Source organism: Vipera ursinii, assembly GCF_947247035.1.
Source record: "Vipera ursinii genome assembly, chromosome: 2".
Classification (NCBI taxonomy): Eukaryota; Metazoa; Chordata; class Lepidosauria; order Squamata; family Viperidae; genus Vipera; species Vipera ursinii.
The window spans coordinates 117,978,821-118,000,440 of NC_139513.1; the positions used below are offsets into that span (position 1 = coordinate 117,978,821).

The 21,620-nt window shown below is 40.2% G+C and overlaps 1 protein-coding gene and 1 long non-coding RNA gene across 5 annotated transcripts; one reads left to right on the top strand and one right to left on the bottom strand.

The window, feature by feature from the left end:
- Positions 1-119: 119 nt before the first annotated feature.
- On the top strand, positions 120-17,736 carry JMJD6 (jumonji domain containing 6, arginine demethylase and lysine hydroxylase). 4 transcript variants are annotated; one of them, XR_014491505.1, is made up of 9 exons: positions 120-345; positions 4,046-4,434; positions 5,506-5,792; positions 8,102-8,237; positions 9,544-9,682; positions 12,314-12,441; positions 12,602-12,748; positions 14,478-15,254; positions 17,502-17,736. XR_014491505.1 is itself a non-coding variant. In XM_083354986.1 (8 exons), the coding sequence occupies exons 1-8, from the start codon at positions 217-219 to the stop codon at positions 17,542-17,544; spliced, it is 1,398 nt and encodes a 465-aa protein (XP_083211112.1). In that variant the 5' UTR covers positions 120-216; the 3' UTR covers positions 17,545-17,736. The 4 variants fall into 4 exon arrangements, 2 of the variants coding, with proteins under 2 accessions (XP_083211112.1, XP_083211113.1); XR_014491506.1 differs by lacking the exon at positions 12,602-12,748; XM_083354986.1 differs by lacking the exon at positions 14,478-15,254.
- LOC310635755 lies at positions 6,226-21,588 on the bottom strand. The gene is made up of 3 exons (XR_014491508.1): positions 21,466-21,588; positions 19,050-19,384; positions 6,226-8,179 (listed from the first exon to the last, which is right to left on the bottom strand). It is a non-coding gene; the product is annotated as an uncharacterized lncRNA (long non-coding RNA).
- Positions 21,589-21,620: the final 32 nt, after the last annotated feature.

Below are 21,620 nucleotides of genomic sequence, written 5' to 3' on the forward strand. Positions count from 1 at the left end.
GCTGTCCGTCGGCGTGATCCCGTCGGCGCCAGCCAATGGGAGGAAGCGGAGCTTGAACCGAGGCGGGTCGCCTCGAGGCCGCGATGGGGCGGCTGAGTCGGCGCGGAGGTGACATTTCTGGAAGCGGCGGGGCGCTGTTGTTCGGGAGGGCGCCGTAGCGGAATCCGTAGCCGGAAGAGCCGGGCAGGGCAGGGCAGGGCGAGCCGCGTGGGGAGCATGAACCACAAAAGCAAGAAGCGCATCCGCGAGGCGAAGCGGAGCGCCCGTCCCGAACTCAAGGACTCCCTCGACTGGACTCGCCACAACTATTGCGAGAGCTTCCCGCTGAACCCGGCGGGCTGTAAGGTGAGCGGGACTCGGGAGAGAGTCTTAGGCAGGTGGGTGGCGGGGAAAGGGCGGCCGTCGAAAGCCGCAGCCGGACCGGAGGGAATCGAATCGCCTTGCCGGGGATGCTGAGAAGAGAGGCGGCTCGGCTTTCGCATCAAGATTTTATAACCCCCTTCCTCCAGCAGCTCATCGAGGCGGGTTGGCTAGAGCAGCGTTTTCCAACCTTAGGAACTTGAAGATGCGTGGACTTCAACTCCCAGAATTCCCCAGCCAGCTATGCTGGCTGGGGAATTCTGGGAGTTGAAGTCCACGCATCTTCAAGTTCCTAAGGTTGGAAAACGCTGGGCTAGAGAGACCGATCTCTCTTCGGTTGATCCTCCCGACATCGAGAGCCGGCTTGGTAGGTTGGTCTCTGAGAGGGGAGAAGGGCTTAACCACTCCCTCTGTGTCTGGGGGTTGTATCGGCTCCAGGGTTGCCCGGAGTGGTCAGTATCGATCCCGAGGGATCGATGGGGCTATCCTTTATTATCGCCATGGTTATTCGTAGTACTCTTAGTTAAAGTAGCAATTATTAAATTACTTTTTATATATAAAGTTTGGCGGTCAGGGGCTGCCCCAAAGAAGAGGGAGTCAAGCTATTCTCCAAAGCACCTGAAAGCAGGACAAGAAGCAACGGATGGAAACTAGTCAAGGAGAGAAGCAACCTGGAACTAAGGAGAAATTTCCTGACAGTCAGAACAATTAACCAGTGGAACAACCTGCCTCCAGAAGTGGTGAATGCTCCAACACTGGAAATTTTTAAGAAGAGACTGGACAGCCATTTGTCTGAAATGGTATAGGGTTTCCTGCCTTAGCAGGGGGTTGGACTAGATGACTTCCAAGGTCCCTTCCAACTTATTATTATTAATTATTATTATTAATTAAACAATCTGAAGCTTCACGGAAGGGGGTCGCAGAGCTGAAGAATTTGGGGGACCCCTTTGGCTAGGATAACGGTCTCGAGGTGAGGAGGGTCTTTAGCAGGTTGGCTGAAAGCCCCCTCGTGGCTTATATTTTGTACGGTTTGGGTTTCCATTAAAGTGGGGGGAAAGCAGCCGAGTATGATGATGCACATGTGTTAATTCAGCGGGACTTCATTGCTGTGGAAACTGTTTCTGGACAAGAAAAAGAATGTTTGTGAGAGAGAACCTACACTTGTGTATTTTTAACATGATGCTGTTGTTTTAATCGGTAGTGCAGTCTGTATGTATTTCCTCTGAATTAAGTCAGGTTAAATGGAATAGGATTTGCAATTAAGTAAATAAAGTTATGTCAGACCTGTTGTCGACACAGGCTAGTTGCCCTTTGGGGAAAGGAGAAAACACAAATTACCAGAATTATAGATACGAATCGGTTGATAAAGGGGAAAAGGAAAGGAAAATGTTAATAGCAGATAATTATTTTAGGATGTTTTTGATATGCTGAAAAGAGGTGTTATTTATGTAAAGCAGATTTCATAGAATATATGTAGGTAGAGATTAGTTTAGATAAAATATAGAAAGTGAAGAAAAGGTAAATTATAAAAAGTAGATCTTGTAAGAATAGCAAGGATTTAATTACATATGATGTAATTCTCAGTAGCTGTAAATAAGATTAAGCAATAATTGGATTGTTCAGTGCTGAGTTAAATTATGTCCAATTTTTAAATGGGACAGGAAATGAATTTATCATAAGTAACAATGTGGTACGCTACAAATAAAGTTGGTAAAATCTAATTCAAGTTGAGTTTAACTCATGGTCACTTAATGGACTTGTCCATTCAGCTTATTAAATACAGTATATGTGTGTTTAAGCAAATTTCATGTCAGTGAGATAGATATCTCAGTATAAAATAATGGAAGGTGAAGGTATGGATGTGGATCCATTTTATTTTCAGATATAGATTACCTCATTCTCAACCAGAGAAATTAGTTTTTGGGACTGCGGTTAGAACTGCCGTTCTTTTCCATCAGACTTTTCTTGATTTTCCTTCAAGCTTTGTTTGCTTCACAAATCTGATTTTATTTTCTTTTGAAAAGGGGAGGCGGAGGGGTGTTGGGATTATTGGTATTATTAAACAATAAGAAGTCAGAGTCTTAGTGGGTGTGTTGTGCATCACCGGGGATCAACCAGTAGATTGTTTTATACTTTGCTGACATTTAGAAAACACTGTTCTTCCCTATTCCTTTTGACTGCCCCATCTCCCGTCATAAGTTTTGTTTAATTTTAAGATTTTATCTTGCAAATTTACTAGGATTAAAACTATAGTCCTTGATTTACAACCAATTGTTTACTAGACCTTTGAAGTTCCAACAGACACCAGAAAAGCTACTTATCACTTGGATTCAAAGTTATAATACCCACTCCTCTCCTTCCGCTGCAATTATGTGACTACATTTTGGGCACTTGGTCCATCTGAAGCATCATAATTGGATTGTTCACATGACTGGGATTTACAATGTTTTTGCCAGAAATGTGTATTTACTTCCAGTTTTTGGCAAAAAACATTCCACGGTGAATAATGGACTCACTTTATGACTGCTGTGGTAAAAAGGTCATAAAATCAGGTGCAGTCACATGGTGATCTGCTTAATGACCATCAAAACTTACAATCAAAATTGCAGACTCAATTATGGTCATAAGTTGAGGATTACCTCTAATAGCAAATTCATACCCTACTGTTCCTTATTTTTCTGTTCCTTTCCCATTTAAAACTCTTATCTGCTACTTTGGTAGCTGACACATATTTCAAAATCTATTGCATCTGTGAAAACCTCCATTACCATTTGCTGTTTCTAAGGATAAGAGCTGTGATAAGGCTCTTAAATGATTTTAGATTAGATGGCAAAATATTCTTTATTGTTCTCCTTGTCCATTACTTGTTCCTGAAGTTTTTTTCAGGGTGGAGTTGTGTAATACTTTGGATCATGTGCACAAATGTAATACCTCACTGCAGCTCTTTAAAGCAGATGAGTCTTTTCCAGGTTTGTGTGGCTGCTTTAAACAGCTGCAGGAAATTTCTGTGATCATCCCTCAGTGCACTCCCAAGGGCTCTTTTCAGACTGAGTGCGAAGCATTACCTCAAAGCACATGTCTAAGGTGTTCTTCCAATAATGGGATAGGTTTGTTCTTTGCGCCTTCTTCCTGATGAGCAAGAGTAAATAAAATTCCAATTTACCTTGCACGCAAGTTTGTTTAGAAGTATAGTATGATACTTGAAATGCATATCAAACAGCATTTTTTTTCCACACATTTGTCTGTCACGGCAAAAACTAATGATCAGTTTGATAGCTATCATTTAAAACATTTTACATTAAGATTTTGATTATATATTTGCTTATTCTCTTAACTTTAATAGTAGTTCTTTGTGGGATTCCATAGTTTAAAAGATTAAAATGGCAGATTTTTTTTATAAGAATGGAAGTACAGTAGAATGGCCTCATGTAAAAATTATCTCCCAAGTTACATTACGGACACTTCTATTTCAAAATTAAAAAATAAAATCCACTTCATCTAGCAATACCTGGATAAGCCTGCATATCTTTATGCAACTTATAAGGAAAACAAGAATTTAACATAATTTTGAAGCATTTTTGTTGACTTTGTGGGTCTCATTCTGTGGGGCTAATAGGCTCATTAATGTTCTACTGTATTACATTCTCTGTTACTTTGTTTTAAAGGTAGTTCTTCATTCTTGTAGGATAATGTGGAAAGAGCAGATGCCCTCCATTTGTCAGTGGAAGAATTCATTGAAAGATATGAGAAACCATATAAGCCTGTTGTCCTGTTAAATGCTGAGGCAGGGTGGTCAGCCCAAGAGAAGTGGACTCTGGAACGTCTGAAGCGCAAATACAGGAACCAGAAATTCAAGTGTGGGGAGGACAACGATGGTTATTCCGTGAAAATGAAGATGAAATATTACATTGAATACATGGAGACTACACGAGATGATAGTCCTCTCTATATATTTGACAGCAGTTATGGGGAGCATCCAAAGCGCAAAAAACTTTTGGAGGACTACAGGGTACCCAAATTCTTCACTGACGATCTGTTCAAATATGCAGGAGAGAAAAGAAGGCCACCTTACAGGTATAAACTAGCTAACCCAAGAACGAAAAGTCTGGCTTATAGACCAGTGGAATGTCCATTGTTCTCATTTGTCCTGCACATTCAGTCCAGGCACACTAAGACTAAAAGGGTTGTTTACACTTTTTGAGGTAAACAGTAAAACAGGATGGCTTTCCAAACAGCAGCTACATTTAAGCTATAACTCATAAACCAGTTAAAACTCAGATAAAGTTAAAAATGTTTTTTAAAAACATCTAAGGGCTTTTAGAAGAGTGAACTTGTGCAGTCAGTGTCTTTGCTTTTCTTACCAATATTGGTCTTAGCCAATAAAGCACTCTCTGAGGGGGTCAAAAGGCAATACGGAGTACAGATTCTGGGAAATGCAGTCTGAATACATGAATAGCACCCAATTGATAATGGTCGCTCTACTATTTAAATGCATCTTTTGTGCAGTTCTGGACTATATTGTTGAGACAACAATGTCCATAGTTGGGTTCTTCTGTCAGTAGGAAAATAAAACTCTTTATTCATCTTTGAGATAATTGCTAGGGCATACTCTTGGATGATTGTGTTAGATTGCTAAAAAGGAACGTAGGATAACATTTTCTATCCATTCTTGACATTGTCATTTTTAGTAATGATGCTTTGCATTCTTTTCTTTTTTATTCTCCAACATTAAAAACTGCCAGATTTTGAAATTTTTTCTTCATAGAGTGGAATGTTCATGGGACATTCTGAAAACCATTCCTCACACAGTCAAGATTCACATTTGGTAAAATAAACTGCCCAGACTTATGTAGCTGTCTTGAAATGCTATTTTATTTTTCATTAGGAAGGGGATTACAGAGTTAGACTTTTATTTTTTTTATCCAGAAATATGGAAATAATCTTCCTGAAAACTTTTTCACTATATGGGTAATATTAAGGTAAATAAATCAACAGCCTAACTTACAAAGAACAATTTCTTGTGTGTGTGTGTGTTATACATACAGTATTTGTAAATGGAACAGAATGGATCTTCTTTAGAAAAAGGAAATCTTTATTTTGGGGAAATGTTAACAAGAAAAATAATTAAGTTTTCTAATATTGCAGGTGGTTTGTGATGGGCCCACCTCGTTCAGGAACAGGTATTCACATTGACCCTCTGGGAACCAGTGCATGGAATGCCTTAGTCCATGGACATAAGCGCTGGTGTCTCTTTCCTACCAGCACTCCCAGAGAACTGATCAAAGTGACTCGCGAAGAAGGAGGCAATCAGCAAGATGAAGCCATCACTTGGTTCAGAGTAATATACCCCCGAACACAACTTCCCACTTGGCCTTCAGAGTTCAAACCTTTGGAAATAGTACAAAAACCTGGAGAGACTGTGTTTGTGCCAGGTATGCGTATTTGTTAAACTCTTATGTTGAAGTCTATTTTATTCTAGAGTAAGGATGATCACTCTGTGGTCCTTTTTTTTGGCAGCCTCCACTGCCTTCTTCGTTCTTGTCACTGCATTTTGATAATGTCCAAGTATTTCTTTGAGATGGTGAACCATCTAAGCTCCAAATTAAGTTTTAGAGGAGAAAAAGATAAAAATTCTAATACTCACAAAACAAAGATTGAGAGGGGTGGGGAACGACAAGTATGAGTTTATAAGCATGTGACATGACCCTCCTCTTTTGTAGATCTAACCAGGATATCCTGGAGGACTCTGGGGGTATAATTATTTTTTTACGTTTTTATGCATATTGTTACTATGTCTCTAATAAGGTCATATGATATTGTATCATAATACAGCAGAAATCAATCTGGTGACAAAGAATGTGTACACTTAATCTCCAAAGCTCTTTTAGACCCAGAATTTCACGAACCTTTAAAAGACCATAAGCTCAGGAGCACCTTTGTCTTGGGAGGCAAGCTATATATTAATCACTGCTTACTTGCAGACCTTAGGACTTCTAATTAAATTCATAAGAAGTGATCAAAGATAGTCTACCTCTCCTGTTGAAGAACATACTCTAATGAGATGATCTTTTTATGAAGATCCCTAAGCCTTTGAACACAGGTGCCATTCCTTAAAATCAAGGGATCTAGAAAAGCTGCAAAGGCTTCTCTTTATATATACAATAGTATAATGAACATAAAGGAAACATGACACGTGGATAGATGAATAAACCTAATATAAAGTGAGTTGTTCAGAAAGGAAACTGAAATAGGGACTCTAAACAATTAGAATGTTATGGAAGTTGTGGTGAATAAATCCATGAATAATGTCTTCTGAGTGACAGACACCTTAATTAGTGCAATCAGAGAACTGACAGGATAATTGTTCTTAAATAATTTCCTTAAAATCAGTTACTTCGATGCATTAATACAGCTACATGTGCAAAGTAGATGTTCATTTTATGATGTCTTACATAGTTGGGAGAAGTAATTTCCCTTGTCCTTTCAGAATTTCATGAAATGGAAATAAAGTCCCTATGGCCAATAATCTGATTAAATAATTTTACTTACTAAAAATGGTGTAATCATTGTGATGTTGTTATGATACCAGGGAGACCCAGGCTCAAGTCCACACTTACCCATGGAAATTCATTGCGTTATTTTGGGCAGTCACACATTTTCAGCTTAAAACTGAAAAATTTGTTGTGGTTTAATAATGTTTACTGTGATGCATGATATCTTCAGTTCACAAGAAACTGAATGTGGATTTCAGTCATGTTCTGTGTTAGTGCTTGCTTATTTTATTAACTATATTTTAATAGTGCTTTAACAAAATATTCCACCTTTATTTAAACTCAGAATATTCCAGCACCACATTTTCACTGGCATTATCTGTTAAAGATAATTAAAAGCTGGAAAATGTAGTGATATGTAATATTAACCAATTTCATCAGACGAAAGTGTGGTATATCCTATGAACATTTTAATCTACTGTCAAGAAAAGTCATCTGTATATAATTTTTATAAAAAAAATTGAAAAAAGAAAAATTATGCAAACTAATATAAATCGGGGAATAAAGAGACAAAAGAGAGGCAAGAAATGCAAGGGAAAAAAATGAAAAATAGGGGGAAATAATACAAACAGTGGTTACAAGTGCAATTATATTTTAACCTCTCTCATAAGTTACATTATAATCTTCTTTCATTCCCCTGGATGGTTTTCCAATACTTTCTGATATGTCAACCATTTGTTCTTGTCTTCTGCTCCTCTTCTGTGACCTGCTTCCTGAGCTAAAATCCTTAAGGGGGCTTGAGGGCTCAACCTGTGTTTATATATATTCCCTAGTCTCAATCCCCAAGTCCCATTGTCTAGAGAATTCAGTCGTCTGATAAACATGGGTGGAAAAGGTTGTACGATATTCTCCCCTTTCTATGTAGATAATTTCAGCCTGCACCTATTGTTTTGCACTGGGATTTTACATAAAAAGAAGTACAAATTTGACAGCCTTTTCCCCTTATCTCTTCCACTCTCTGCCCAATTCTACATTCTCTGTCTACAATATAAGGAAAACTAAAAGAAGAACTTGTGTTGGAAATTTAATTTAACACAGAATTAGTTGCTATTGATGATCACATCTTCGGGATGTATTACAAAGAAAACGTGTAAAACAAGCAAGCTATTGATTGTAAAGTTAGTTAAAACAGTGATTTATGCATTTTCTTCTGTTGATGATCATAAGCTTCTACAGTGTTGCATTTGTAGGTGGCTGGTGGCATGTTGTTCTCAATCTTGACACGACTATTGCTGTCACTCAGAATTTTGCCAGCTGTACAAACTTCCCTGTGGTGTGGCACAAGACAGTGAGGGGAAGACCGAAGTTATCCAGAAAATGGTACAGGTGAGAGAAATCGATGTTACTTCAATGATTTCCCAGGTGCTGGTTGGATAAGCCAGTTGTTGCTTCCTAGAGCAATGCAGACACCTGGAATAATGCTTAATGTAATATGTGAAATGTAAATCTAATTAAGTTTTTTGCATTTTGGAAAGACTTTCTGGACAGTCTGGCTTGTAATAGCAACATGGTCCATGGAGTCCAGAAGAAGAATTAGGCTTCTGGATTTCAAGATTCATTAAGGTGACTCAACTATATATTTAAAAGTTATAGTTTTAAGGCTGAGAATGTTTGATCACTCAGTTATTAAGCACAAAAGTAATATTAAAGTAATTACTGATTAAAGTTATTTTAATGTTTTAATTAAATCAATAAAATTAAAGGTGAAACTTCCTAACTTTACTGCGTATATAAAGGCATCCCAACTAGCTCCAGCATTTCTAAACTTTCACAGAAGAATAGTCTTTTGTCTCCTACCGAGCATTGCTGGATCAAACCAAAGGTCTAGGCATTACAGTCGCATAACAATTCGTCACCTGGTCTTTGAGAAACCAATAGGCCCATGCAGGCAATAGCCCTCTCTTGTTATATTTTTGGTAAGCAGCTTCATACTTTTTAATAATAATATTAATATCCTGTTGGATTAATTTGGGTCATGTCTTAAGAACAGAATTTGTGTATCCCATTACTGATTTCACTTAGCTACCTGAGATACCTAATCAATATTTTATAGCTGTAGTAGTTTGATATTCCATACATTGTGTGAAAATGCCAATTCCTATGGGGTGGGGGGTGGATTTAATGCCAATTAAACAGTTAGGGAAACCCTTAAAAAATGACCTGAAATGAGGACAATAGGGGGGGGGGAAACCAGCTGATTTCACCAGTGGAATATTTTGCTTCCTAAATTAATAAAATGGGCAGTGAAAGCTGAATTTTGAGACAGCAGAGTAAGCTGCCATCCATTATGGAGCCCCAACTGGGCAGATCTCTGGGAAGATGCCATGGCAAAGTCTCAAGCAAAACTACCCTGAAATGGATAGTGATCTGGCAAAGCAAACATTTTTGAGACAACTGCTTCTTCTTTTCTTTGGTAACAAAGATTTTTATGCCCCGGTTTATATATCGAGCATTTACCAAGTCATTTCTTTTTAATTTATTGTTTTGAGGAGGAGAGCAGGACATATTTTTATTATATTTTGTTATGCTGTAAAAATGTTCTGGGGTGGCCTATGAAGTAAAGAGTAAAGGCATTTACCCTCCTTATCTCTTTAAAACGTAATGCATTTATCCTCTATTTATACATCCCAAGGGTCCTCAAGCAGGAACATCCTGAACTAGCTGCACTAGCTGATTCTGTTGACTTACAAGAATCAACGGGCATTGCTTCAGACAGTTCTAGTGATTCCTCTAGTTCTTCCAGCTCCAGTTCTTCAGATTCTGATTCAGAGGTAAGGACTGGGCTGCTGCTGGTACACCTACATAGGAACTAAACGACACCTGCTGTTTAACCCAAACTATAGCCGTAGGGGTTAGGACGCTGAGCTTGTCGATCAGATGGTCGGCAGTTTGGTGGGTCGAATCCCGAGTGCCGCGTAGCAGAGTGAGCGCCTGTCACTCGTCCCAGCTTCTGCCAACCTAGCAGTTCGAAAGCACGTAAAAATGCAAGTAGAAAAATAGGGACCACTACGGTGGGAAGGTAACAGCGTTCTGTGCGCCTTTGGCGTCCAGTCATGCCGTCCACATGAACACGGAGACGTCCTCGGACAAGCGCTGGCTCTTCGGCTTTGAAACGGAGATGAGCACCGGCCCCTAGAGTCGGAAACGACTAGCACGCATGTGCGGGGGAACCTTTACCTTTATAGCCGTACATAATGACAAAAATCAAAACTGTCCATAAAAGAGGAGAGAGAAGATTCTCAACCAAAATCTGTGACATTATGAATTGAATCTTAAGAAATCCTGAGAAGGATCTGCCTGTCCTGCGTGCTACTGGAGGACATTATCTTTGCATGCTGTTTATTTCAGTTGAGGTTGCAAATTCTGCTTCTGCCAATGGTACCACCAATTAGCCTATTTAGAAGAAATATTTTAGAGACAGACTGCACGTGACTAAGTCTAAATGGCTTTCATACTTCTGTTATGGCCTCCTCCAAGTAGGTTATTTCATTCCACCCCCTCCCCCATAGTAAACCATTGATAGACCACAAAAGAGTGATTGAGAATTAAGCTTAAAGTTGGGGAAAGAGAGGCCTACAGTATGTTAGTGATCCTTTCTTCCATTTTGGCTGCTTCTACTTGGGGACTTAGTTGAGGCAGCTGGTTTTAAGTCGATACTGGTTAAGGCCAGCTCCACCTATAATAAGACACCTACAATTTGGTTATGGGCAGGCAGGATATCATTATGTCTTCTCTCTTACTGCATTGCCCTTTTCTGGATGTCCGACTCCCTTTTGGGTAAGGGCCATTCTGTTCTTTGTTATGGCTAGTTGGCTTGCACTTTGCAGCATATTTGCCTCAAATTGCCTCTAATCTGGACTACCTTGGCAAGTTACTTGGGTTTCTTTCCATCCTATTACTTCCCACAAAGTGAACAGAGTTCTCTCTATAATGTCCTGAGCTATTGTGATCTGGATCCTTGCCTCTCCTGGTTCTTTGTGTAGTTGGGGAGCATGGTAATTCTGTGGACCTGGGAAATTATGAACACCTCTTTGCAGGCGGGTTTCATGCCGGCAGCCTTTAAGGAGGTACCGGTATTAGTCATCCCCCCCTCCTCAGGAAGTCTTCTCTGGACCTGAAGGTCTTAAATAATTATCACCTGGTCTCCAGCCTTACTTTTGTGACAAAAGGTACCGAGACACTTGTCTGGAATCAACTACAGAGCACGGAGGAAGAAGTGGGTTATCTGGACTTGGTATCAGGGTTCGGACGCTGGCAATGGATAGAGATTGGTTGCTCTGTTGAGGAATTATATCAGTACCTGGACATGGATAGTTTGCTTTTTTTTTGGTCCTTTTGGACCTTTTAACAGCCTTCAGTATAGTTCACCATGGTGTTCTTCTAGATAGGGTATGGGGATTGGAGGCAGTGTTTTGCAGTAGTTCTGCTGCTTCCTTTGCAATGCCAATTGTTGGTAGTTGCAAGGGAGAGAATGGCATTGTGGTTGCTCTTTTATGGGATGCCACATAGGTAATTTTTCTCTCCCTTGTTGTTTAACATCTGCATGAAGCTGCTAGGTGAAATCATCCAACAGTTTGGAGTCCAGAATTATCACTATGATGATGATATTTAACTGAATATTGTAACTCCAGGTCAGAGACACTCTTGAAGTCCTGCCATAGCCTGGAGGTTGTGTGATTTTGCATGGAAGAGATCAGGCTCAAACTAAACTCTAGCAAGACAAAGCTACTAATTATAGATGAAGGATTTTCTACCATCCCTGTTTTGTTTCTGGATGGAGAAAAACATACAGGTACTCCTTGCTTAATGTCCATTTTTTCAGCAACCATTCAAAATTAACAGTGGTGCTGTTAACTGGTCCTTGAATTCTGGCCATTGCAATGCCACCCACATTTATGACTGCCTTTTGGCTGCCTGCCTACTTTACTACCATCTGGCCCTGTTCACCACTACAACACATGTCGCTGCTGTACCAGCCAGGGCCTTCATTTGCTCTGGGGCCTTTGTTCATGCATTTGCCAGAACCTCTCTGTTCATGTAGAATTGCAGTGTGACAGGCAGGGCTGGTGACAGTAGGGGAGATGGGCAGCCAAATGGATAGAGATGAGGGGGGAAGATAGGTGGATGAGGGGAGTTCAAGCAGAGGCAGTCCCTAACCTTTTTCCAAGAAATGGCTTGGAGCCTGTGAGTCCTCTCTTAATGACTGTGGGATTCATTGAATAACAGCAGCAAGGATCGCCAAAACATATATTGCTCAGTGGAACAGTTGCATGACACTTCATTTAATGACGGCTACTTATCCCAATTATGACTGTTAAGTGAGGACTAGTACTGGATGCTTCTTCTGATGAAGCCTTTTAAAAATTGCAGTTTTGAAATTCAGGACATTATTTCTTCTTTAGTGCGATTCTAGCTCTGAAACCGAAGGAATGGTCCATCGAAGAAAAAAGCGGAGAATATGCAGCATGATGGGAAATGGTGATACTACCTCTCACGATGACTGTGTGAGCAAAGAGCGTAGCTCTTCCAGGTATTAAATCAATTTTTTTTTACCAACCAGTGATAAAGTTAGTGAGATCTCTAGCTATGGACTAAACTGTATATTGCAGTAAATTAGAGAATGGAGAATATCTGTAAAGAACAAAGCTTTATATGTAACCAGATATCCCATTTCTAATGTTCTAAACCAGACATGTCAAACACAAGGCCCGTGGGCCGCATCCGGCCCGCGATTGGCCGATATTTGGCCCTCGGGGATGCCCCAGAGACGGCAAGGGACTGGTCCCCACCAGCCTGGCCCCAGCCCAGCAGCCCCCAAGGCACATGCACAGGAAGCGGTAAGTGCGCAGGGGCCGGGATCGTCTGGTAGCAAGGGCTGCGTAGCCTGCTGTCACACCGGCCAGTCCTCCAGCAGCAGCGCGGCAGCAGCAATGGCAGCACACAGAGTGGGGGGGGCACGATGCAAACCACCAGACACGCCTACTCCGTCCCATCTCTTTGGTTGGAGAGCAGGTCGCCACTGGTCATCTCAGCCCCCGCACAGGTCTTACCCTTGGCCTATGGGTGGAGCGCATTCCCCTCCCGCACCTCAGTACCCACCGCAGCTGTGGCAGATCCATTAGGCTGCCATCCAGAGCTGCAGGCCTGCCCGGCATGAAGGAGGCAAAGCGGTCAGCTAGGAAGCTCCGAGTAGAGGTGGTAGAGTATGCCCAGGGCCAGTAGACAAAAGTACACCCCGAGCGGGGAAAGCCGGATCCCCATCAGCGTCATGGCCACCCAGGCCCAGCAGAGATGGGGGGGGGGAGGCGTGGAATCCTGGCTGGGACTGGGCTGCCATGGTGCCAATGAGGATCCGGCTTTCCCCACTCGGGGTGGCCTTTTGCCACTCCACCTGCCAGAGACCCCCTGGATCTCCCCCAACCCTGCCTGGCCCCCACAGTCATCTCCCCCCAAGCAACGTGGAGGTGGCCACATCCTTGGCCACGCCTACCCAGTCAACCATGACCACCACTGCCACGTACACCCAGTAGGCCACACCTACCCGGCCCCCCTGAGGGCACCACAATGGTGATGCGGTCCTCAATGAAGTTGAGTTTGACACCCTGCTCTAAACTGATTTTTTTCCCTATTTGTCAAAAGTCCTGAGGAAGACTTTTCTTCACTCATTAATTCTAAGTCTTTTGTCAAACTATTCTCTTCACATAAACCGAATGCACACAATTGAAAATGCTATTGTTGAGGTATTGGATCAAATGTAACACTTGTAAAAGACTTTAAAATGCTACAATTAGTGGAGGAATAAGAATTTAGTGGGCAGTTATATAATGGAATGTCTTATATAGTTAATTTCCTGTGTTGCTGTTGCCTGACATACCTTCAGGGTAACTATATTCCCTCAAAGATGATTATTTGTATTAGATCTTCCTTTTTAAAGTTGCATGTGTTAATATAGCTAGGGGATTCTGGTTGGGCTACTAAGTGTCTGAAAGCAGCTGACAGAGTCAGGTAGGAAAGGAGCACTGTCTTTTTTTAGATCATTCTTTATAAATCAAACCAATAGAAGCAGAAAGCAAATAAATAAAATATAGTTAATGAATTCTAGGCACTCTAGTTTTTGCTTAGGAGAAAATCTTGAAGTTACACAGACCTTACTCCTGCTGTATTTCTGTGAACAAAATCTCAGGGTAAACATCTTTTTTTGTACCTAAGTTCTCACCAAATATTGAATGATCAAAGGCTCTTTCCCTAGTTCAGGGGTAGGCAACCTCGGCTCTTTTATGACTCATGGACTTCAACTCCCAGAATTCCTGAGTCAGCATAGCTGACTCAGGAATTCTGGGAGTTGAAGTCCATGAGTCATAAAAGAGCCGAGGTTGCCTACCCCTGCCCTAGTTCCTTCTGATTTCCTTTGTTGTCACAGTGAAAAAGATTCCTTTGATGTTGAAGAAAATGGGATTACTTCCAAGAAGTCTAAGATGCATAGTTTTCCGAGGAAAGTCTGTACTGTCACTAGCATAAGTTACAAGAAACTTGCCATGACAGTTACATTTTTTTTATTTTTGACAGAATTAGGGAATCTTGTGGAAGTCGTGCTCATCCATGAAAGACAACAAGACCTTCTGCAGATAGTTGCGACCAGCCGGATGTCTTCTTCCTCCCACCAGCTGTATACTTGAAGCTTTTGAAGACTTCCCCGCTCCAATTTTAATTTTAAATCTTAACCTCTAAGTTTTAACTTCGGTTCCCTGTTAACAAAGTCTGACATCTTGCTAACTAAAGGAGAACACTCAAGATTTGTTTTTCCATATTCTACCAGACAACGGAAATAAACAGAAGGCGCTGCTGATGTCTACAACGTCGTAGTATGGTTTCCAACACTAGACAGTCAACAAAGGAAATGGCAAATTCCTACCAACAAAACTGTCCTGAAAACAAACCCTGCTCCAATATTGTCATATGTTTACAAGATGAATTCTAGTGCATTACAACCGGGGTTCAGACAAGCTACCGTTAGTCTGCAATTGGCCAGCAGATCCTTCATAATAGCACAAGCGAACCACGATGATTCTCCTATTGTGTAAATTATTACATGTAAAAGCACCTTTTATAATTCTGAATTTATCAGCAACATCAAATCCAACCATGGAGTAATGAGACTCTCAAGTATTCTTTGAACCAGCAGTTCATCCTCATTGCTTCATTTTTTTTCTATTTAATAATAATAAAAAAAAACCCTGCAGATACTTGCGGTCACTTTGGAAGTATAACCCAGAAACAAATGGAGATGGGAGAAACTAGCTGCCTCATTTATCTCTCCCTGTGGGAATTTCTGGAAACATGAAGGTAGATTTTTTTCCCCTAAAAGGAGTGGGTAGAGTCTGAACAAATATAAATAAAATACCTATTTAAGGAGGAACTGCTTTTTGGGAGCCTACAAACTTTCTGCTGGTTATCTGATGTTCTAGTGTTCTAGATATTTGAGATGTGTGTATTCTGTCCTGAATGTGGTTGTATGTCTGTCATGACAGCTGGATTATTTCAGGGTATGCTGCTGTTTCAATGGCACTTTTGTCAATAGCAGACTGATATTCTGTTCTGAGGTGTGCTTATATCTCCATTTATGAAGGTAATTCCATTCCAAGTTGAAAAGTTTAGATACGGCACAATGAAAATATTCTGAATGCTGATCACCTTTGAGAATGCAATAAGTGATTACTGAGATTTTCTTACATTTCAGGGTAAGGAGGGGAGGTTATTTAATTCTATTCTACAGGACAGTGAAAGATGCCTAAGAAAATCCACATTTAAGTGGATGGTGGAATGTGAAATCAGCTCATGCATGGCCATTTACTGACTGACTCCTGGCCAGATAAGAAATACAACACATACTTGTCTTCAGTAGTTCCAGTGTCTGCTAAAATGTTACCAATAATTTCAGGGATTCAAATGTCAGTTTTCCACCTTAATTCCATGCATGCAGAAAGAACTGGGGGGTGGGGGAGGGGAATGAATGCATTAAAGACTGACTACCTACTTTTCCAGTATCCTTCCTCATAAATGTTTTTGTAAAATTGGCATGGTTTTTGCAAACGTAGACATTTTGCATTCATTTCCACTGTGTACCTTTATTTGCTTAATGGAAGGTAACATTTTACAAATCAGTGTGGTTTTAGAACCAAGAATTCAGCATTATAAAGACAGGTGAGTGTGATATTTGGCAGAATGTAGAGATACAGATTATAAAGATAAGTTACAGCTATCAACAAGAAGAACAGCAAAAGATTCTTACCGATATTGATTCTATTGCAACTTGACTTAGAACATAAGAAACGTCAGTCTGAGTTTTAATCCATCTACTCCCAGATAGGGCAAATCCCAAATAACTAAGTAATGGCTTTTCTTAGGGCTGGGGTCCAACCTTAACTTGAGCCATAATTATGGCTCACTTCTTTTATGGGTGTTAGGGTGTGGGAGGAGTGGCAATTTTAGGTGAATGTTCCCTATGAAGAGATGCTCCAAATGCTAGTAAGGAGTAGTGTACAGAATTTTCAAAAATTGCTTCCCTCTCTCTCTCCTCCCCCAAGTAGGAACTTCATTTTAAAAACTCATTTCTCTCTGCAAATGGAGTTTACTTTTTAGAAAAGATGTTCTGGAACATCCCATTATGTTTCTGAATACAGTTAAATCTTGTTTGACTAGACCTTGATACAAGGAACTATGGCTTGGGTTTTAAGATTCATTAAATATTCTGTTTGCAGGTTCTTTGCACACAGGTAGGCAGAAACATTTCCATTTTTAGAAAGCTGGTATATTTGTGACAAGGAATCAGATAGATCTATTCGGTCGTAGGTTCTTATTTTGGTTTTAATCAGGAAGTTAATATGAAAGAAAGAAATGAGCATTGACTGACACACACAAAAATTAACCCTCCATTTGTGGAGTTTCTTATATAATGGAATCTGATTTTTCAAAGCAAAGAAATAAACCTGAAGCTTTTTTGTTCAGTTTGCATGAAAATTTATTAATAATGGCATTCTTAGCAATAGTAGCCACAGACAGTAGTGGAATGGCATTATAAGTTTTTAAATCTTTTAATAATGAGGTTTGTTTACAGCTGTTTGCTTCTGATGTTACATTTTATATTTCAGATTCCCAAATTGATAAATAAACTTGGTTATTCCTTCTTTTAAAAAAAATTAAATTTTATTTATAAAATTGGCCATACTTGTACGTGAGAGAAACTTACATTAGGATTTGACTCCAATACTCTAACAATTATAGCTTTATGTGGTGACTAATTTGGTTCAGCTGTGCTTTGTCTCCTATATTTTTATCCTATTAAGCTAAAGCCAGGCTACCAAGTTATAAGAAGGTCCTCTAAACAATGTATTTAGGCTAAACACTAAGATGGGCTTTTGTAGTGTTTGGAATAGTAGCTCTTGTAAATTATCTTTATGGATCACAGGAAGATACGTGTTTTGAAGGAACCACACGTATAATAACTCAGTCCTAGAATTTTTTAAAAATAATTTTTGCTGCAAAGTTAATTTCTAGTTGGTAATTATTTCCACTTTGTTTTCTCTTTTAAAGAAGTCACCAGTTACCTGAGAAAATACATGTTCTGAGCAACTAGTTCATTACATTGTGTCAACTTATCCTAGACTTTTCCATAGAGCTTAATTCACATTTTACCAAATCTTTTTGGCACTTCTAAAGTTGAAGCCCAACTACCTGGTTTGTATTGAAATCCATCCTAAGAGTGGAACCAGCAATGCTCTGAATTTTGATTTTTAACAAAATAGAATAAAAGTTTTATTTTCTATTATTTAACATATTTTGATTTAAATTTCATGTCTTTATATGATAGTCAAAAATTTTAAGAAATTGGAATGCTAGATAAAGTGCAATGTGAGGAGGTAGCCTCCCATTACTAATATAGAAGTAATAGGATGTGCTGTATTTCACACATGAAGGTAAACAACTACTTCCAAATAGGCACGGACACTGCCAAATAGATGCTTAGCTATCATCCAGTAAATAGCACGATAATGCCTGTTAGTAATATCCTATGAGTATCAGCTACTATAGATGCAGTAGAGACTTTGAGGAGTTTGGTGGTACATTACAAGAGGTGAAATGCAATATCTAGAAAGAACAAAATGCAGAAATTGAGAAATCTGGATTACAGGAAGCTTTAGCTTGAATAAACACAAGAATGCAACAAGGAAAGAGGTTTTTCAAAGAGAAAAATTGCCAGCATCTACTTCAAGCAACATAAATGCAGTTTTTGACCTGAGACATTGCAGAATTAAAATCAACTGAAAATGAAATGTAGTTTCAGTAAGGCAGGACTCTTCCAGAACCAATATTTTAAAAGTGACCTTTGTGAAATCATTGCTGGGTGCGCTTGTGACCATTGAGAATGAAGTCTTATTTTATAAAGGTAAAAGTAAGTAGTAAAAAAGTAAACGTTTCCCCTGTCTGTTCCTGTCTGACTAGGGGGTGGTGCTCATCTCAGCTTCTTAGCAGAGGGAGCCAGCATTATCCAAAGATGCTTCTGTGATCATGTGACCAGCATGACTATGCTTAGGCATAGCTATTTATCTACTCACATTTGCATGCTTTTGAACTAGGCTGGCAGAAGCTGAGGCAAGTAAGGAGCTCATCCCATTGCATGGTGCTCAGGTCTCAAACTTCAGCTGTCAGTTTTCCAGCTGAAAAGCCCAGCATTTTTAACAGCTGAGGGTAGAAGGCACAATTTGTGCCTTCAAACTTGTGATTAAGAATGTAGTTCAGGTGTGTGTGTTTAACTCTTAATAAAAATATAGTAGCTGCAGTGCTACCTGATAGCTTGGTTACACATCACTCCATATTACTGATGGTGGCCTTTCCCCCTGGCTAGCAATCATACAAAATTATCTCACAAAATATATGTTTTGTGAGCCCTCAAGCCCTCAATGGCAAAGACCTCTAACATTCTAACCTGTCTAGAAATTCTCTTTAAGATTCATGATTTTAATCCTTGTGATCAGTTAGTGAATCAGCAAGTTTCACAAGTTGTCACTGCAGCATAAAGCATCACATTGTTTTAAGTAGAAAATGCTAGGTACTAAGCAAACGAAGCAAAATCCCAGTCACCTTGATACCTTCCTCTTGATCCTGGATGCACTGTGGATTATTTGAATACTTTTGGGCTGGATTTCAGGCCATAACTCATCACAGAAGCGGCATTGATCTTTATTATAGGTGAATTCTGGCAGATTTGTATTCAGTTTTCTGGTTCTTGACTTCTCAGCAGCCTTCGGTATCGTCAATCATGGTATCCATTTAAGCCATGTTGAATTCAGGAATTCTGGGAGCTGAAGTCCACAAGTCATAAAAGAGCCAAGGTTGCCTACCCCTGAACTAGGGCAAAGCAGGGATTAGCAGGCAGTGTGTTCTCTTTTCCTCATGGCTGGTTCCAATTGGTATTGCTGGGGAAAGAGGTCAAGCTTGATTGAGGTTCTTTATGTATGTGATTTTCAAAGGTTCAACACTGTTGTTAGAACATCTACGTGAAGCCACTGAGTGAATTCATCCATTGGCCAGGGGTCAAATAACAACATGTCGATGATATTCAACTGAATTACAGGCTAACCCATTAATGCCTTCAAAATCTTCTCTTAGCGTCTGAAGATGGTGGAGCCTGCCTGGGGAGGGAACAGCTAAAGGTGAACTCTGACAAGACTTGGTGATTATGCGTTTTGGATTCTCAACAGCAAGGGCTTTCCACTCCCATCTCTGGATGAGTTTCTTCTTCCCCAGACAGATACAGTAAGCAATAGGGAAATTAGTAGGTTCACAGTTGCAGCTCCATAAGCAGATGGAAATATGAGCGGAAAGGATCCTAGTGTCCCAATTGAAGCTGTTCCTAGATTAGATAACCCTTCTCAGATCCTTCTCACAGTCTCTCATGCTGCAATTACCTCACATATCAACTACGGAAATGTATTCCATATGGGGCTGCCCTCAACAATCACTCAGAAATCCCAAAGGTGCTTTTTCAAGAGGCAACTGGACTTCCTTTTTTCTCTTTGAAGTCATTTCGCTTCTCATCCAAGAAGCTTCTTCAGCTCTGATTGGATGGTGGGGAATAGAAAGATTTATATTCCTTGCAGCTAGCTGGTCATTTGCATTCTTTTAGAGCAGGGGTGTCAAACTGCTGGCCTGTGAATGCTGTCGCATGGAAGCCATGCCCACCCCAACCGTCCCGATAGGTTGCATGATGACGCGTGACGTTGCAAGTTTGACATGTCTGTTTTAGATAGTTCTTGAGGCCACCTGGAAGTTTATCTGTGTCCTCAAGGTCACCCAAGTGGTGCAAATGGGGGTGGAGCCTTCTAAGAACTGCTGAAAGGACTGTGTTGTAGACTGGAGATAGGACTAGATTCAGCAGCTCATCTGTATTTAAAAGACAAAGGCTTTTGAAGACAGAAAAGTCCACATTTTGGACAGAGGACCACTGGTTTGAAAAGGGGGTCAAAGAGGCCATCTATGTCAAAACTGAATAAACCTCTCTCAACAGAGGGGGAAAGATACAGCATCATCTATCTCCAGCCTACAACGCAGTCCTTTCAACAGTTCCAAAAAGGCTCCAAACCCATTTGCACCTCTCAGTGACCTTGACTGACACAGATAAGCCTTCAGGTGACTTCAATGACTCCAAAAGAATGCAAATGACCAGCTACCTGCAAGGAGTATAAATCCTTCCATGCCCCACCATCCAGTCGAAGCTGAAGAAGCTTCTTGGATGAGAAGCGAAACGTCTTCAAAGAAAAACAAGAAAATCCAGTTGCCCCTTGAAAAAGCTTTTTGGGATAACCATGACCTGGATGACTGAGAATCAACAAAGACAATCCCTCAGAAGCTATAACTGGTCCAGATTATAGCAGCACAAACACTTACGGATGTATCTCAATACACTGCAATTAATAACTTATGCTGCTCAAACTGCACTATTGAAAAGTCCTATTGTTAAAACAAGGTCATCTGATGGGGCTTGGATGTCATTCCTTCTCTGTCATGGAGCCTATCCTCTGGAAAAGGATCCCCACTGAGGTTTGGGTCACCCCATCCTGCCATCCTAAAGACCAAATATTTGCCCCACATGCTAACTTAAGACACGAGTCAATTATGGGAATGTTATTAATTAGTATATTGATTTCTAGATTATTAATTTTTTGTGTTGCATTGATTGCTGCTATGAACTGGATGGCTTACACATTTGAAATATAAAGGAAGAAAAATAATAGAGAAGTAAGTGTTTACTTTCTAAGAGAACGATCAGGGCAGGTGGGTTAGCCTGACCCAAAATGTTTGGCTTTACTGTGGAGTGATATACATATATACATATATACACACACACACACACACACACACACACACACACACACACACACACACACACACACACACACATATATATATATATATATATATATATATATATATATATATATATATATATATATATATATATATATAAACAAACCACGGTTTGTAACCCAATTCTCACTTTTTCCCTGGGAAGTTTGCACGATCCAATATTATTGAAGATGGCTTTGTATCCTCCTCTCAAAACAAATATTCCTTTCCCGCCTTTGGTCTTTCCTTCCCTTCTCTCCCCCGCCACTTCCCCGGTGTTAAGACTCGTACGTGGGAACGGCCATC

Coding starts and splice junctions, on each gene's coding strand:
- JMJD6 (XM_083354986.1), top strand. CDS start 217: ATGAACCACAAAAGCAAGAAGCGCATCCGCGAGGCGAAGCGGAGCGCC. Junction 346..4,045: donor TGAACCCGGCGGGCTGTAAG/GTGAGCGGGACT, acceptor TCATTCTTGTAG/GATAATGTGGAAAGAGCAGA. Junction 5,793..8,101: donor AGAGACTGTGTTTGTGCCAG/GTATGCGTATTT, acceptor TTGCATTTGTAG/GTGGCTGGTGGCATGTTGTT.